The sequence below is a fragment of the Aulostomus chinensis genome, chromosome 21 (assembly GCF_037954235.1).
Source record: "Aulostomus chinensis isolate RoL2024-O1b breed Wild chromosome 21, RoL_Achi_v1.0, whole genome shotgun sequence".
Lineage (NCBI taxonomy): Eukaryota > Metazoa > Chordata > Actinopteri > Syngnathiformes > Aulostomidae > Aulostomus > Aulostomus chinensis.
In genome coordinates this window covers 5,994,772-6,013,942 of record NC_141340.1, presented here as the reverse complement: position 1 = coordinate 6,013,942, position 19,171 = coordinate 5,994,772, and the positions used below count along the sequence as shown (strand labels likewise).

Sequence of the window (19,171 nt, the reverse complement as noted above, 5' to 3'; positions counted from 1 at the left end):
AGGAGAAATTTTCATTACATAGAACAATTACAGTACTAAAGACTTCTTTAATCCAAAGTTAAGTCCTTCATCTGTACCCCCCTCGCTCTGGGTAAAGGGAAGGGTGGATGCAGGAAGTGATTCCTTTTTAATCGTTTTGATTGATTTTTATTAACCATTTTTTGCAAATGCAGCTTTCCTGTGAATGGCTAATGAAATTGATAGGAACTGCCGGTTTACTGCGGTTATGTCAGACACGTACCCAGTAATCACGTTGTGCAACAAAAATGACTGTTAGAGTCATCTTGGCAATTGTATTACCGGACAGTAACTTCAGAATGGAATGTGCCGTTTCACAAACACAAAAAAACCTTTATAAAGTGATCATAACATGGTGGCCAAATGTAGGGTATTTAATAAGATCATATGGTTTACTGTTGAAGTATGAAACTGGAAAAAGGGTAAGAATAAAACAGCTTTGAACACAAATTACTGCTAATGATTTATCTTGTTTTGGTTTTGTGCTCATGCACAGGCTCAAACTGTACAACAACTATCCGTAAGGAAATCAGTTTACACCTGATTTACCCGAACAACTGAGTCTCTGAGCAGTTAAGGTGTTACCCGCTAGATGGCGGTACAAATCCATGTTTGTTGACTTAGCAACTGGGAGACGCAAAGCGGCGGTTCTCCGGCTCAAACTTAGCCCAGCCCCCCACACGCCAAACCGGCCTGACTCTGCTCAACGAGGGGAGGGAAGCGCGGCTGTTCCAGAAGAAGCTCCTTGCCCTCGCTGCTGGCATTTTTATCCGTCGCAACAACAGAGACATCCCGGGGCATTTCCTTTGACGTCTTTGGAGATGCTGTTATTATTCCCAAGCGGTCGGTCAAGAATGTGTTTTCCGCAGCTTTGGTGATGCGAGTGTTAGCTAACGGCAGATAGGCACAAAGGCGTTCAGTCAGCTACTAGCCGATTTTAGCTAATGGTTACTAGCATGCTAACAACACAGCCGGTGAGGACAAGCACATCCATGTAACGTTACACTTCGGTTTATCTCTGCTGGCTCGCGCTGTTGGACGTGGTAGCTGTGTTGGGGTTAGGTATTTTTTCAGTGACACCAGTTAAATGTTTATTTTGGCAGCCGCTACTCATGTCGAGGATACTTCAAACACCGTTTCTGTCTAGCTGGGTCGCTGGCTGTATGTATTTTTATTTTTTATTTTTTTTAGCTAGCCACGACAGAGCTCGGGTCTGACATAAGGATGGTGGCGGTAGCAAAACAGGCTAACGTTATTTAGTGGAGAAGTGAGTATCAGAAGTGAGGCAACAGTTCAGTCAAGCGAGAGTTTTCCGTTTTGTTCATGTAATTCCGGGGCGGGAGACGCTACGAGGAAACCTGGCCATCCTTGATCACACTGGGAATATCGTTAACTGATCGAAGGGATTATTTTTTGTCTCTTAATTGGATTTTGGCCTCCCGTTCTGGATCGTCGTGGGAAAACAGTTGTGTTTTGACATTCAGTGAGCCCCATAAAATATCTCTCATTGCGACCTCACCGCTCCCACCCCCTCCACACGTACCCCCCCCCCCCCCGCTCCAATCTCCGATGCGGAGAATCCAGTAGGACCCGGCAACCCTAACTCCCACGGCGGCCGGACATGCTGAAGTGCATCCCCCTGTGGCGCTGCAACCGCCACGTCGAGTCGGTGGACAAGCGGCACTGCAACTTGCAGACTGTCCCTGATGAGGTATTCCGCTACAGTCGCAGCCTGGAAGAGCTTCTCCTAGATGCCAACCAACTCAAAGAGCTACCTAAGGTATGCACCAGGAATGCTAGTTATGCGTTGCAGTGTTATTACTCCCCAGTGCACTGTGGATGAATTGTTGATTTCCGGCCTTAACTATGATGCATTCGTCCTAGATGTCCTCACATTTTGCTCCCCAATGATTAATTCGACTACTTTGTAAAGTGAAGGTTGGTGTCACGTGAGTTGAGCAGTTGCTGAGCTCTTCCACCTCAGCTCAGGCGCCTCCCTCTCCACTGGATATGAGTCTTGTAATTATGCCTTGAGATGCTGTAACTTCTGGAGATGCACCTGTCCAAATTTATTATGTTCCTATTCCAGGACACATCTGCTGATCCTTAGTCTGATACCATATTTTCTTAAATATCATCATTGTTGTTGTTGTCAATTATGGCTACATCAGGAGGCTGTAGTAAACCATGCAAAGCTTCTTATTAAATCACCCATTTGATTTATTTGTATTCCACATAAGTTTATTGTAACTCGATGTATTGATTGGTAACTGGTCTCCTGTAATGTTCAAGCGGGCTCTTGATAGAAAAGCTGTAGTGTGTGTGTGTGTGTGTGTGTGTGTGTGTGTATATATGTGTATATATATATGTGTGTGTGTGTGTTTGAAAAATGCTACCGCCCGCCTTTGCATGGCCAAGTGTACATGGGTCTCTCTAAGAGCTCGGTAGCTACTTTGGCAGCTTGAATGAGAGCATAAAGCCTTGTGATGGGCTGGTACACACCATGTAGTAAAGGCATTAGCAGCCAGTTGGATTTAATGCAGTATGCAAAGGCATGCCTGGAATGAGTGGCAAAACCTTCCCCACCCACACTCCCGCTATTTAAAATATGACAAAAGTTCTCCTTGCGTGGCCAGAGTTTATTTTAAGGGATCGAGTGCCGTTTGTCTATTTTCCCTCTGTCTCAACTGAGCATTGAACAAAACACTCGCTTGCTCGACTTTCTCAGTTTTTGGTTCAGCTCTAGGCATTGTTCTTTATGAAGACAAGCTACTGGCTGTGTTTTCGATGAAGTTTTGTGTGAATGCCAGTAAAGACTATGACAGGGTTACAATTCATCGCCTTAGCTTAGTGGCGAAAGGGACAAGTGGCACATTCACTCATGAAGATTGTAACCAAAGCAAGGTCAAGAGAGGCTGGAGTGTTGGCACAGGACCGCTTGTTACCTTCTGGGATTTGTAAACAACAGAGCTTTCTTGTTCTTCTTTTGGCAGTGGACACGCATATTACAGTAATCACTTTTGATTGTTAATTTTCAGGATGATGAGTATTTAGTCTCATACTTGGAGCACAAAAAAAAGGACCAAAGCCAACCAGGTCTTGACACTCTAGGGGACTGCAGAACAATTTCTTTCCTTTGACGTGATCTCATTCTTTATTTTTTTACTCATTGAGGTACTTATTTTAGGTCAGCCCTCCCTGTGTTAGTTTGATAAAAGATGGCCTTGTGTATCATTGCTCAGGGGACCTGGCTCAAGGTTTAACTGTTTCAACAGAGGCAGACAAAGAGAAACTCAAAATAACTCAAGCATGCGCAACAGTGAATTGTACGCTTTGCTTGGTGAGGCTCACCTGCAGACAACATGCCATGCATCGATGGTGAACATGGAGCACGGCCCTTGAAACACTAAATGACGAACGCACCCAAATTCTCTGACGCAGACGGCTAACTGACTCAGTCTCTCTGTGTTGATGCAGGCTTCAACCAGGAGGCATAAATGCATGGTGACAGAATGTCTCGTGTGGTTGTGGTGAATGTGTAGCGTGCAGACACAAGGCATATGGGGCTTCTCTGGCCCTCCGAGTCAGCAAGGCAGCAGTGTGAGAGGTCAGGCCCATGCAGGGTGACAGGGATGAGAACAAGGGCACTGACTGTATGATGAATGGCATCACCATAATGATCCCACATGTGAGTTAGGGTCTGAATGCATTTGTTAATCTTGTGGGCACATTGTTTTCATCCAGAGTTGAGTTTTAGACTGTTGTCAGACTTGTGAAGGGGTGGGACAACTGCAGTACTTATTATTGCAGTTGATTCGGGGGCATCGGACAGTAACAGCTGGTGTAACAAAACTCATTGCCCTATCACCATTTTGACAAGTGTTTGAATGTGTGCAGTACATTACATAATCGCTGTATTGTGAGGCTGTTATCATCACGGGCAAAGTATTGTGATAATGAGTAATCCCTCACCAAGTCTTGGCTAGGGCGGCAGAGTAATGAGTCCCAGAAATTAGTTAACATTATTGATGTCTGCTTCCCTTGTCTCCAGGTCAATTACATTTTTTAATTTTTTTAGGTAAATGCATGAAATAAGGTCTGTGGTTCACAGTAACTTGAGATATTTTAACATTTAGTTCTTTGGCATGAAATACGTCAGGAAAGACCACAATCAAAGCTTGTGGAGCTGAAACATCTTGCCGAATGCTGAGTAATAGTGTGTCTTTGTTATAATTTGTTCATAGCAAAGCATTAGTTTTGTAGGTGTAAAACTGTCAGTAACACTTCAAAGTTGCAATGGTGGTTTTCATTGCAGAAGGTCATCTTGCAAATGAAAAGGTTCAAGTCTCCTACATTTTGTTTTCTACAGAGCTTATGTTTTGGCACTAAATGCTAACCTCCAGGCTGGCCTTACAAAAATACCTGCTTATTTGCTGCACCACCATATTATGCAATATATCATAGATGAGCTACGACCCAGAGGAGACGCCTTTTCACAAGCTGCCACTAATTTTGAGGGAGTTTTTGGATTAAACGGTAATGCAATCATGATACGTCACAGTATTTAGAGTTGGGGGGTGGGGGGTGGGGTGGATGAGTCTTGATGGAATTGGTGAGGGTTTAAATGTAGTGAACAGATGGAGATTAAGAAATCCTGATAGTCTCTTACGTTTCCTGCGATCCCCCCCAGCACTGCCAGCCAATCTTAGATTATGTGGCAGCACTAGCGATGGCTCTGTTTACCACATCAAGACCCTTATAGCTTCATAAAAGATGAGGAAGAATTTAATGCTGTTGCTGTTTTTTTTCTGTCTGATTTTTCCATCCAAGATCTTATTGATGACACTTGTTTCACCACAGTGGGGTAAATTATAACTTATCCACATGGAATGAGTAAAGGGAACCTGTTAACTTTGCAGCTTGTGGGGAATTCCCCTCTGAGCATATACCCTTAGCTTTTAATTCTGGAACATGGTTGCTAATCTCAGTTTTTGGCCCTTAATGAGTTTCTTGTTATGTGTCTACAGATGTTTATTTTGTAATTATGCTGTAAACTCTTAAAGTTGCCATAAAATACCACTAAATAGAGAGAAAAAGGTCCCTTCTAGAGGGCTGCATGTCTCTAATTCATGATACCAAAGTGTGTCCGTTTGTGCCAGTTTTCAGTAATGATGATGAAAAGAAAGATGTATTTACAGGAGGAAAGTGATCCTTTTTTGCTGTCTTGACCAACTATCCTTCCCTCAAAGACCCTGGTGAGGAAGACAGAATTATCTTTTTAGGCATTTTCCAGTCCCATGACAGGTTACAAAGGACTCTATTCACCATTCCCATTCCCCCCTCTCATATCCAATGTCATGGTTCTTTGCTTTTCCTGTGTGCTCTGTGCTGTTCCTATCCTTACATTAAGCATGCGAGCATATCAAGAGTCAAACAATGTATTTATTGGCTAGTCTGGGTCAATACCATCTACTTAAATGTTTTATAGTAGATGAAAAACACAAACAGGGCCTGCTACATTCTCTATTTCTTGTCTTGGCTCTTCCATCAAACAGGAAACATATCCCTAATGGGTGTGTCCCCATCAGACTTTGCAAAACAGGTTTTGTGCAGTTTGCTCCCAGGATTATTACCTAATAGGCCCTTCCAGGTACACTTCATTATGGTAACCAATTTCCTACCTCAGTGCTTTACACAGACGGGAATATGTAATTGTTCCACATTCCATTTTGCAATTACACCTTTCTCCTCATGGATCCAGTGCCCCTTTTTCCTTCACAGTGGTTCAGTGTCTGCATCTAAAGGCAAAACAAAACAAAGCACAAGGAAATCCACAAAATAGTTTGTTAAAATTAAGATTGGAAAATACTGCTAAAAGAATTTGGCTACATGTGGCCCAGACCACCTCAAAACGTGTCTTGAGGGATTGCGTTCACGCCATTACTTTAAGCTGGCCTCTGAGATTGGATCACTTATGACCAGGTCTGAGTAGAACTAAAGACTTGATACAATCTGACCTCTTTATGCAATTAGTGCACTTGCCCCTACTGGCCTTTAAAAAGAAAGCAGAGTCTCTGACAACAATAGTGTTTTTCCTGAGGGTAGCATGTTTGAAATTGTTTGCAACAAGGGGAATGCTGTGTGATGAGGCACTGGCATCCCTTTTGCACTCTGCGTTATGTTTCGGTCACACAGTAGAAAATTGTTCAACTTGTACAAAGCGCAGCACCGATCACTGTCACTTTTTCTCCTGTTGATCAAATCACAGTTGGACAAAGACGAATTGTCACATCATTCATGTACATGTGTTTCACAACAGAAAAGTGCTTGACCAATATGGTTGTACTCATCAGACATTTTCTCACCCATAAAATCGCACGTACTTCCACAAACCAGCAGCTTTGACTTCCCTCTCTCTGTGGTTCTGTATTTCTATAAACATAGGAAGGATGGGGGGGGGGGTACCTTGATGACGTTTTTATTTCACCGGACATTGTATATCACACTGTATAGCATCAAATGCTCTTAAATGGGTGCTTTCAGGGGGCCGCTTGACGCAGAGGGTTTGTCTAGTTCTTTAACACAGTCTGTAAAGAATACATGACAGGTTTTGTCTGAAATTAATAACTCGATGTTTAGATAGTTAGTTGTTGTGCATGTGTGTGTTAAATGGGATGGATGACTGTGCAATCTTTTTAATCCACATCTGCCACCACTGTTGCATTGTTTGTGTGTATGCACTAACAGATCTGTGGTTAAAGGGCAGATTAGGGCTTCACCCGGCTGTGAAAATGCTCCTCAGCACCACGGCGTCCACCCCCACCCCTCAACCAAACATATTTCAGTGCATGTCTTGTCTGAGATCTGCTTTTTCTGCCGCTTGAGTCTCTCATCAAGCACATAAACACACTGATAGAAATCTTAGTGCTTTTGTCTGGAGTCCCCTGTGTATTGAGCCTGGGGTCAAGCAAAACCTAAATTAGGCCCCTTCAATCAGCTGCTGCTGAATGTGATTTAGTTTGCAATTGTTTTCCTAATCTTGAGTAGTCAAGTTTGTTTCACAAGTTTGTATTATTATCTTAAGGAAGTTTGCAAAATTTCTCTGGATGGAGAATGAATGTTCCTCCACTCCTCTGTGGTGTAAAAGTTTGGTTCTTATTGAGGGAAGTTTGGTTTTCTAATCTAGGACGTCTACACTTGACTGAATCTCCTCAATGTGCTGCTGAACTCTGCAGCCCTTCTACCCCCCCCCCCCCCCCCCCGAGTTTCCAGTAAAGTTTGTCTCTCCTCAGCGATGGGTTGAACAAGGCTAGGATGTATGATAAATTACACCTGTCATTGGCCTCTCTGCGGTAAAACCACATCTTTCCTCTGGCTCAGCTCTTTCTCACTCTTCTTTTCTCATTTTTCTTACTTGGCTTTATTTTACAGTGTTAAAGTGTGAATGTCTAATAAGATTTGTTACATTAATGTATTTTCTTATGGTGTCAGGACAAAAATCAGATTTCCTCTGTGAATGTAGCCCTTCCCCCACCCAATGAAAGAATAACACCCATGACAACAACAGATGTAGGTAGTTTTTTTTGTTTTTTAAATTTTTTGTTATCACCCCCCCCCCAACCTCCCCCCATACAAGCCTGACGAAAATTAAGAGATCCAGAAAAAGCGACATGATGGATCTGAGTTTCTTGTTTGATGCAAGAGCACATTCAGCAGGTTCCTTTGTCTGAGCTGATGACCAGCTGGTCCAACATCCTGCCTACCCCCATCCCCCCCCGAGAGAGAGAGAAAGAGAGAGACAGAGACAGAGAGTGACATGAGAGAGGAAGACAGTGTAATGGTAGCAGTGGTTGTGTTTTATTCCCCGAGAAGGATTAACAGGAGAACGGGGCCCTCTGGCACCTCCACTGAAGGAAATAATCTGGGAACTGAGCTCCACTGATCCCTGCTCCTCAGGGACTCTCGTGTCAGAGCCATCCGTCCATCCGTGAAAACCACAGTCTGGGTTGACATGCAGTGTCAGGTGGGGATGAAGCAGTCAGGGGAGTGGTCACAAAGCCAACAGTTGTCCCTCTGGAGATTTCTTTCATAGATGGATTTTGTGATTCAACACATTCACACTTTTCCCTCTCCTACCTTTCATCGCTTTTAGTATTTATGTCAGCAGATCCACCGATATTATGCCACAGATCAGGTCTTTAGTGGTGGCGCCCCTGAAGAGACACATTTGGGTCAGAGATTTCCCATCTGCATGACCAGTCACACTCTCAATCACAATTTACAATAAATAAACACATTAATAATTTGTTTATTCATTGAAGCTGGAAGAAATGACACTGTCTTATACCAGTTTATCATTATTTTTCGACTGAGGCACTAAGTTTCTCAGTGTTTGCTCTATCTGTTTCACTTCTGGCACCAGTGTCATCAGTCAGTATGTACAGTGATGGGACATTTTAAGGAAATGCTACAGGCAGTTTCAGTTAGTGTAGTTTTTGTTCCTTGGTAGCCACGGGACATGGTGCCGCTCAAAACCAAAGCTTCCCTCTTCTCTTGGTTTGTATAACAACATAGCAACATTTCCAACAGTGACGTGTTGTGACGGAGAGCATTTCTCAAGCTCAAGTGTAGCTGCGGTCTGAAATAAAGCTGCTGGATGATGTCATCATACCTGCGTTCAGCTTTGGGCTACTTGTCAGTGAACAAACACTAAAAACATCCAGTGGGGTTCAGCGCTGAAATTGGCAGCAGCTTCCAGCCAGGGTCACTTCAGATGGACCAACATTTATTGTGGTCTGATGAACTGTAGCTCTCATGTTGCTGTCTTTTAAAGCAAGTAAAATAAAGCTTTTAAAGAATTGAGAAACCCACCAGAAACCAATAGTCAACAGAGATTGGACGTACACAGAAGTGTTAATATGTCTTGAGATGCACTAATTGCATTTTTCTTGGCCGATTCTGATTTTTTTTGTTAGTGTGAATTACAGATACTGATGTAGCCAATTACGATTTTCTGTAATAACTGTACTTGACACAATATAAAAACAGAAAAATCAACTTTTCTTCATTGGAAACTTTTATTTTCATAATTACAGAAAATATTGCTCTTAACAGTCTTCCCCAAATTGCACTAGTTTTCTTACTTTAACAACCCAAAAAATGCAGCAGCCAGTGAAGGATGAGAGAAGCTGCATGCTAGCTCTGCCTTCTAGCCTTAGCCACTTTCTCGTTGTTGGCTTCCTCAAACTCAGCAGGTCCAACGTGGTGACAGCATATGAAGTGTCTGATTAGGTTTGTTGTTCGTTTTTGGCTTTACATGTTTTACAATTTGCGAACAGTAAGAAAAACCTCCATGCTGACTGAATTTCCACCATACGCGGCTGCACTGCATTCCAGCTGTGATGGCGATTCACGTCGGTCCACAGCTGCAATTTCCAGCTGCCTGCCACCTTTGTTAACTTGCTCAGATTCTTTCGGTCATTGTCTGTTGATTGATGTGTTTCAATCATCTGCATGTAGAGTATGTGTTTATATTATTTCTTTTTCAGGGGTTTTTGGGGGTTTTTTGCACATGGGGTTTTATTTTGAAAATTGCCTCTGCCCTTTGTGTGGTGTTTTCATGATCTTGTTCAAGAATACAAAATTAATCAGAAAGAAAGTTGACGGATTAATCAGTAATGGTGATGATCTTGTTGAGTTTAAGCATAGTAGCATTTCCTGTAGGGTCAATAATTCCCTTCCCCACTCTGGTGGCTGTGTGTTTTGGACATACTGGTTTGTACACTTGCTCCATTGTGTCGCACTATCCTCCCATGTACTCTGTCCTTAGTGGCCAGCATCAAAGGTAAACACCGAGGCAAGGCTTCAGTGAATAATTAATGGCTGTGGTGGTGGCGGCAGCTGTTTGCAATAGGGGAGAGTCTGCAGCTGTGCTACATGTCCTGCTGGAGCCCTGTGATAGCGTGGAAGGTCTGTTGACTAGACTACATGCATGAGGTACACACAGACAAAATGTACAAGAGGGGGGACGCCATTTTATCTACTTAATAGTCAGTGTTTACAAATCTCAGGGGTAAAGGACAGACGACTGCCCGTATTCAGGAGCAGGAAGTGGAGCACTTGATCCTGATTGCAAACACTTAAACTAAAGGCAAAACAAGAGGCAAACTTTCTACGTCGTAGAGCCAGACTCTGAAACTCATTGGTCCAAAATTAAGAGAAGAAAACCTCTGCATGCTACTGGGAAAGCATGCAGAGGTACCCTGCCCATGTTGTTTCCTGACTAGAATAGCTCCACAAATATAGTAACTTGCTGTCTGTCAATAAAGCTGGAGTGTATTCTCATCCTGTCAATGGTGCAGTCTTAGGTTACCTTCTGTTTATAGCGTTCATGCATTTTAACAAGTTATGCATTGATCACTTTATTCCAAATTTGCACTCTGTCGATAAATGTGAGGTTTGCAATGGTTAAATTTAGCACTGACATTTCTTTGGGATGGGATGCTGTCTCTGAACTGTTTGATCAGACAGAGGCTCAGGAACAACACTCTTCTTTGAGGCTAATCTGTCAGGGTGCTGCTGCTGATGTCTATGTGGGGGAAGAGGTCACCTGGGATGGTGTTAAAACCAGCCATAAACAAATGCTGCCCTTTATCTGCTGCTGGCCACATGCAGTCATTGTGAAGACCTCAATCTATCACTTTGAAACCTGATAGCGTCACATCCGCTACCAGCTGTACAATATTGCTTCTGAATGAGTCACTGTCCCTCAGCCTGTTTCTGGGTGCAGGTAAAAATGTCAAACTGGTTTGATATTTACACCAGACTGGTACAAGTCTTTGCTGTATATTTCCCATCACTAAATGAAGGAGGCTCCTTACTGAGGCTTACAGGATACTGTAAACTCTTGCTGCACCTCCAGTAACACTGACTGCCAGTTCTAGCAAGTTTATGGACGAACCTTTGTAACTTTCCAGAGGAGACACACACCAGAAGTTCTGTCAGTCTTGCTTCACTCCTTACAGCCGAGACTGAATTTCAGAGAACAATTCTCTTGCTTCTCATATTCTCTCTGAATGGTCATTTTACATCAAGAAATCACTGCATAGTCTCTCTCTTTGTAATGTGTTTATTGTGATTGTGTCAAACGATGTGTGTATTAAATCAACAATAATAGCAGCCAAGTCGAAGCCTGGAAATTACTTTTTGTTGGTGAAAATAGTGTTGATAAGCTATGTTTCAGTCCCTATATGTTGTCTTGCAAAAGAAACAGAAAAATATGCTGTAGGCTTGGTATAATTTTGTAACAACAGGTTATAATCATAATTTCAAAGCAGCTGGTTTGTATGAAATTGAAATAGTTAAAGCTCTTGTCTAGTCCAAGGGGCAGGGCTGCTCTAGGATGCACTCAGGGTCCTGGTTGGTTGTATCTGTGGGGCAACTGAAGCACTCCGCATCCATGTTGACATCCATGTTTCTCCTGTTGATTCCTTTCTGTTGGGAGTGTCTCTGTCAGCAGGAAGTGTTAATAATCAAGTGAGTCATGGAATGCCCTGTTTTTGTGAGTCCATCTCTACTCCTGAATTTGTTTGTGGAGAGTAGAGAAACCCTTCATCCATGCAGAAAACAAAAAACAGGAGCTTTGAGAAAAATTAGCAGATTTAATTTGTTGTGTTCCCTGTGGTGCTGTTGGTTACTTTGTAGTACTGCTTTCATATACACCCAGGTGCTCATAGTGTCTCTTAACTGATAAGTGACAAGAAGCACCTTGTTTCTCTGTAATCCTGCGAGATGTGGCACCAACCATTGAAGGAATGTTAAGCCCCAGAGCTCAAGAGTGATGATAAAGAAGTACAATAATACTCCTGTGTTAGTGTGTACTACCACGCTCCCACTTGAATTCTCCCCTCTTGACTCAATGCCTCCTTGCCTCCTCCGAGTATAAACATGTTGTTCCTTTCTGGTAACTATTTTACCAATCTGGTCAAATTTTTTTTTTAATCAATAAGCCTCCACTAACATGTGCATCATGATTAATAGCTTTGCATTTTTAGTTGCTGTCTTTAGTATTTAGTTTGTGCTTTAACTCTATCATGGAACATTTCCTGATTGTGAAATAAATTTCCACCTATTGAGACACCCGTTCCCACGCGTCGATCATTTTTTTGTTTCACTGCGAGAACAAGTATCATTTGAGTGACTGGAAACACACATGTACTACACAGCTGTAATGCAATACTGCAGAGCTGTATACTGCTTTCTTAATCAATAATGGTATCATTGGCTGAATAATCATTTACAGCTTATCTAAATTGCTATGCTAGCTCATCTGCATCTCTTCCTCATTGATCCGACTATTGATTTGGTTTACCATCAGCCAGTATCATGTATGTATACTGCATACTGTGTAGCTCCAATAATGGCCGGATGTAGTTAACAGGATTATTTGGAACTCTTTACGTGTGTCCTGTCATGAGCTCATTAACACAGATTATACTTCATATATTTAAATATTTTCCATTGGTAAAACAATGTTCTGGTAAATCAGTGTTTGTTCTTTATCGTAGTTTAGTACTTAAAAAAAAAGTTTTCACACTGCACTTCTATACTTTTTCATATCTAAGAGCTCTATAAACACGTTTTTGTAGTTTACTACTTATTTTTGGAAATGAATGAATTAAAAAAGCTGAAATTGTGAATTAAATCATTTCACAAGTGTTTCATATGAAGAATGGCCTTTTTAAAACTAATAAAATTGAGTTGTTTTAATGTTAATATATTGATTCTCTCTTACCTATCCCTTTATCTTTATGTAGTAAACCCCATGTGAATATACAAGCTGTTGTCTGCCCTTTCAAAATAAACCTTAATAACGCATTTTGCTCTGAGAATAAAGAAAAGATGAACATGATCTCATTATTTCACAAAATAATTCTGTCTCTTTTCTGTTGCCTAATTATAGTCACAAACCAATGACTGATACTATCTGGAATTATTCCCCCTAAGCAACTCAGCTGTGTAAGAGTTCACCAAGGAAACACTGGAGCTGCATGTGTGTAGTTGCATGAAGTGCTGACCAGAACATTGGACTGTGGGCAGTGGCCACCTGTGTGGATTGGATTTGGGAGCTTCTTCTTTATTCCTGATGGAGCAGATGTTGTTGTGATGCACTTGTAAGAGTTTAACAATGCTACACAGTCTTGGTTTATTCATCGGTCAATGAGCAAACACAATAAATAGAAGGGTGTGTGTGTGTGTGTGTGTGTGTGTGTGTGTGTGTATGTATGTGTGTGTGTGTGTGTGTGTGTGTGTGTGTGCGCGTGTGTTGCACCACATAACTAGTTTGTGGCTTCTAATAGAGGTGCTGATGGTTGAAGGTTTGTTTGTGTGTGTGTGTGAGGTAGAGAGAGAGAGAGAGAGAGAGAGAGAATGGATGAGAGGTCAGTATAATGCACAGCAGGGTTCTTTGGAGACAACAAAGCAGAACTCACGCATGTATGTCATGCTCATGTCAGCGATGAATAACAAATGAAGCAGCACCGTCTGTAGAAAAGGAGATGGCAGCAATTCACGATAGCTATGGGTGCGTGTCTGCAGTCTGCACGTCAGTAGGCCCCCGAGCTCATCTTTTCATGTCCAGCGTAGTAGGAATCCCTCGATTTTTTTCTTCCTTTTTTCTTTTGAAGAAGTGGGGGCAGATGTTTTGCCTCAAACCTTCTTTTGCTATTTCTTGTGTTGATGTCTTCTTAATTGAACTAACCAGATCACAACAGACCGAGGAGTCAAAGCTGGCAGCTGATTTAGTCATGTGATGATGGTGGGGTAGTGTTTATGTCAAAAAGGTCAATGATTTTAAATGACAGAATTGCAGCTATTCACAATAAAACTCTTTGTTTTCATTCTTCTTGGTTTCTTTCCCCACTGGGCAGCTTTCTAATAATGTTTCCTCCATCAGTGTTGTGAGAGTTCAGCCAAATTTCACAAAACAATATCAACTCCTGCTCTCAAAGAAAACAAGAATCTTTTGAACTTGACAACACTGTTGTTGCTTTGCAGTCTTTAATTTGAATAATCCTTAATGTCGCTGTTGACATTCTGAATCTCATAAGTGGCCTTTTAAGTAACTTTCTTAAACATTTCCGTAATAACAGTTTTGCTCAAGTCTGAAACAATTGTGGGGAGAAGGGAGAGGCCCGGTGTGCACTGTAATTAACTTAGCATGGTCGTGTTTGCACTGCAGCACTTGACATCCACGGAAATGCAGGCATGTCTGGAATCTCCAGGAGATTGTCCTGCCCTCTGAAAGCTCCACCCACTCCCCCCACTCCCACTCCCTCTCTCTCTCTCTCTGTCTCTCTTTCTCTCGCCCTCACACACTTGAACTTAAACGTTTCACATTCCTTTTGGTAAGGCCCACACACACACATGCACAAGACACTCAGGCTGATATATGCATGACACACAGATTGTGCTTTAGTTGAATTCTCAAGCTAATCTGACTTAATTTCAGTCGCCCCTGTTAAATACAAGTCTCCTCTTCATTCTAACAGTGCTTTAATTAAGACCCTTGTTCTTTGGGGACTTAAGACACCAATTGGAACCCTGTTGGGGAACTGGAAAATGGAGATGACACCTGAATTGCACTGCCCACTTTGTTATGCAAATACAGCTCTAGTGTCCGTTCAAAATAGTTCAGGCTGAGTGAGCACGTTTAAGCCTTACTTCAACATATCAGTGATTTATTACCAGCTTTCCTGTTTTGATCAGAAGCTAAAACAACTGTGTGCAACAGATTGCATTTTAAGTGTTGGCACACTGTGTGTGTGTGTGTGTGTGTGTGTGTGTGTGTGTGTGTGTGTGTGTTTGAATGATTTGGCTGTCATTGCTGAACAACCTCTTCATCATTGTACTTCAGCTGCCCTCTGCAGGCTGATACTTAAGCACATCCGGAGACATCCATCTTAACTTCCTGCTATCTGTAACCTGCAAATGTTAACTGAACTTTAACATTTTGTTTCTTGTAATAACAGCAACTGTCAGTCTACTCAACTTATTAGGGCCTGAGCCTGAAGGTACTTCAGGCGGAGACCCTATTATATTTTTTAATATGTATTTCGAAGCAGGCAAGGGGCTGCAGAAGAATCGGCTGCACAATAAGTGTGATTGGATTTAGGCAATACTTCAATATGGATATCATAATATGACGAGTCAGAGAACAATTTTGTTTAAATTAGATTGTGGTCATGCTGAGATGCCTTCCCTACAATTACATAACGAAAAATATAGGACTACATTTTATTCAATTAATTAATGAAAATAGAGGCGGCATGGCTCAGAGGTAGCGTGGCGATCTAGCAACTGAAGGGTCGCTGGTTCAATCCTCACTTCCCCTGGTAACCGTGTCCAAGTATCATTGAGCAAGATAGTGAACCCCTAGTTGCTCCTGATGGCCCTGTGACAGACTGTCTACCAGTCCAGGGTGAACACCGCCTCTCACCCAGTGTCAGTTGGGATAGGCTCCAGATATTTTTTATCATCGTTCAGCCCTAGTTGCACTTTTGGAAGCGAGGTGTGTGTGTGTGTGTGTGTGTGTGTGTGTGTGTGTGTGTGTGTGTGTGTGTGTGTGTGAGTTGGACATGTACTACAGCTCATCAGTGAATGAGAGGTGAGGTCAAGGGCAAGCACAGATTGAGTTTGCATCTAACCTGTTTGTCTTGATTTGCTCCATCATGTCACCGATGAGGAGCATGGCTGCTGGCAAAGGTACAAAATGTGCTATCAGCTGTAGAGAATACAGTATGATTCTTGCATACATCAGGTTCCCTGGTGTGTATTTTTAGATCTCCTACCAAGCCAGGTTCATGACAGTGGGCATGTATTAAAACACGTTTCAGACATCTTCCAGGGGGATCGGGATGCACTTGCCCTTGGGTGCAGGGCTACTCTTATGGTTGTTCCTGGCAGTGATCCACTCTGGAGTCATGTGCGAGGGGTGTGCAGGCAACTCTGTAATTATGCTGTCTAAATGACGTACTAATACAACTTGACTTGTAATTAGTAACGGTATCCGGGCCACAGTATTGAAGATAAGTCTGTGCTGTGGCACTTGTTGACACATACTGTATTTATCTATGAGAGGATTATGTGTCAGCATCAAGTTTTCAGCTAACCGCCAGTTGAGCATCACTACGAAAGTTTTCGATTCCTTTTTCTGTGGCTTCTTCTCTGAACAAACTGGTCTCCAAGGTGATGAATCTCTCGGGGCCAGTTGCCTGATGCCATGACGAATCACCCTGTGTGAGGGATCGACACGACATGGGTCGGGGATTCCCTGTCGCTGCAAGCTTGCTGTACTTTTCTAAAGAGCGAGTCTTTGTCCTTGGGCTTGGGAAGAAAAACTTCAGCAAGAAAGATGGACTTTGTAGCAAAAGCTAAAAGTGGAACAGTGAAGTTTTAATGGGGGCTGGGATTCTAGATCAGTGAACTACTTATGGGTAACTTTGTGCTGCTCTCGTGGTCCACTTACTGAACTTAGTTTTGAGGGTTGTATGCCTCTTTGAGGTTCTCAGCGAACAACACTGTAAATGTATATGCGTACATTCTAAATATGTAGTAATGTGCATTGATGTCAAACTATACACAATAGATTAACTTAGAGTAACTGAATTCATAACGACCGCAAGCGCAAGTCCCATGTCCCCCTCTACCAACGGCAAAGTTCTAAACCTCCACCTTAGTGAGGAGAGGTCACGCCCTCAAAACTCTATATAGCTCCACATTATGACATAAGATATGTCAGTAAAACCACAAATTTCAAAATTCTTAAATATCCTCAAAAAATGGTTGTTGCTAACAAGGGGCTAGGCAAGAGTACAGAGGTTGCCATGGACATCAACGTTCAGGCCAAACACAGAAGAAATGCGGAGCTGGTTGTAGTGACATGGAAGACATTCATCCACTGTTTTGTTTGTTCATAGCACAACTTAAGCTTTTCTTTTTTTTTTTTTTTTTACTTTTAAGGATTGCATTAATGCCACAGTGCTCACTTTCTGGAATAAATAAATGTCCAGTTTAAAATCCCTTTGGCTTTTGTAAAGTGAGCCCATGGTGACACTAACTCTTGAGTTTGCCTGCAAAAATTCGCTATTTTTCCAGCACCATATTACTCTTTATATCTGTCCGTTTGTCTCAGTTTTGGTTAGCTTGGAACTCACCATGTGATCGAAGACATTACAAAGTTATGCTAACTCGTGAGTTTTTTGCACCACTCAAACAGACGATTAGAGGGCTGTTCCTGTAAATGTTTGCACCACCTAATGAGTTTCCTGAGTTCCATTAGTGGAAAACCCCTTACTAGATGTAACTGGAGCTAAGTGAGCTTTTACCTGAGCTGATCACCCAAGCATTGCGAGGGGAAACGCGAGTGATACTTTGATAAGCCACAGCCATTTCAGTCCATGCTACTCTGAAATGGTGTGAAACACATTCCTAAGAGAGAAATGCAAAGAGTGACCTAAGTAAAGTCTGGAGCAAGAGAGGTAGAATGCAGAGACCGTTACTGGGAAATGATAGATACCCAGCCACATGATCCTGTGAGGGAGGCCACAACCTGGACACACACAATGAGTCAATTGTGCAAAGACTTGCTTGTGCACTCGCAACACACACAAACGCAAAGCAACTTTTCTAATGTACAGTGGACTCAACTCAGCACCGCTTGATTTGTGTCAGTTTTGTACAAACTCAGCACAGATTTTCACAGGCTTATGTTCATAATCATTCTGTGATGTACGATGTTAAGATTGTATATGGGCAAGCCAGATCCTTTTTTAAGGCTTGACATGTAAGAGTTTAATTTAATCTGAAACCATCGTTCAACTTTGTTTTATGGGTCTTTCACCAAGTCTGCTGAGTTCCATGTCGTTTTTTTTTTTCTGTTTATGATGAATCGAGCAGCTACAGAGCCTCTTGGTGTTGCGCCTGTTTTTGATCATGCTATGTGGTGACAGTTAGCAACTTGTGCCAGGTCCATACAGTGCCAGAGAATGCAGTAGCCATGATGCTCCTCTGCAGCACAGCTTCACAGTGGGACATACTGAGGGAGAGAGCTGGCATGTAGGCAGGCCACACATACCGGATCCAGCCCATCCAGGAAAGAACCAAACGTCTGTAAACAATAGGGCTTCTGGTTTTGTGTCATGTTTATGGGAACACAGAGAGAGAATTAGAAGACCAGGAGGGGTCAAAGAGAGGGGCTCTGCTTGTGTGCACTCATTCATTCCTGCTGTGTGAAAGCATATTTGGAGCATCTCATGTCTAACTAAACAGTTTGGACAGCAAACAACTGAAAAGCAATGACTGAACTCTGACTGGCCAAATACCAGCAAATAAGGATTGTATATATTTCTTTTATGTTCCTGCATTTGCAATAGTTACGTTTTTGGGTTCTCCATCGTCCTCCCTTTGTCTTTGAGAAAGAATAGTAAAACGTCCACAGTGACTTTACTGAAAAGATCTTGGTGGTCAAAGGTCAAGGTAACATCACGGAAGTATACAACCACAATACAGTACTACTTGATTCATGACTTTCTCATTGAATCCAGAGAACTGCAACATCAGCACGATTTATATTTTATGTTATATTTTGTCTTCTGTCAGAACTGGTGGTATTGATACTGCCACACCCTGAGATCTTTAAACTTTCACATTACTTTAGAACCGTACGTGGCTGTTGATGCATTCCCTCACTAGTCACACACTTCTTTAACACATTGAACTCTTTGCAGTCTGTAGTTGCTGTATTGTTTTCTGCTTTCACTAATGTAAAACAAAGATGTTGTCAATAACACTTTATTGATTACCTTGCATTAAGTGTTGTGATTGCTTTATGCAACCTGAAACGGAAGCATACTGTAGGCAAAGAGCTTGGAAAAGGCTTTCAGTGTGGCTGCTACTTTGAATTTAGTTTGTATTGCAAATCTGCATGGGGAGCTGGCGCTAGCTCGTTCTGTGAGTTTGTGTTAATCAAGCTGGGGACATGCTGTCCCAGGACTGGTGGTGGTGGCGGTGGTGGTGAGAGCTTTTCTATCACCCTGACAGTTTTAGTAACCAAAGCAGTGATTAGCCCCCCAATAAGGCAACACGGGAAGGATTA

General features: G+C 42.3%; 1 protein-coding gene across 12 annotated transcripts in view; it reads left to right on the top strand.

Annotated features, from left to right (window-relative positions):
* Window positions 1-653: 653 nt before the first annotated feature.
* The window catches only part of scrib (scribble planar cell polarity protein), a 65,491-nt gene continuing 46,973 nt past the window's right edge, over window positions 654-19,171 (top strand). For 9 of the 12 annotated variants that reach the window (XM_086191668.1, XM_086191667.1, XM_086191663.1 and 6 more), the window contains exon 1: window positions 661-1,798. In XM_086191668.1, the coding sequence (XP_086047794.1) occupies window positions 1,640-1,798 (159 nt within the window). In that variant the 5' untranslated portion in view covers window positions 661-1,639. Of the gene's footprint in view, window positions 1,799-19,171 lie in introns of all 12 variants that reach the window. The other 3 variants (XM_086191674.1, XM_086191666.1, XM_086191675.1) reach the window with 3 other exon arrangements.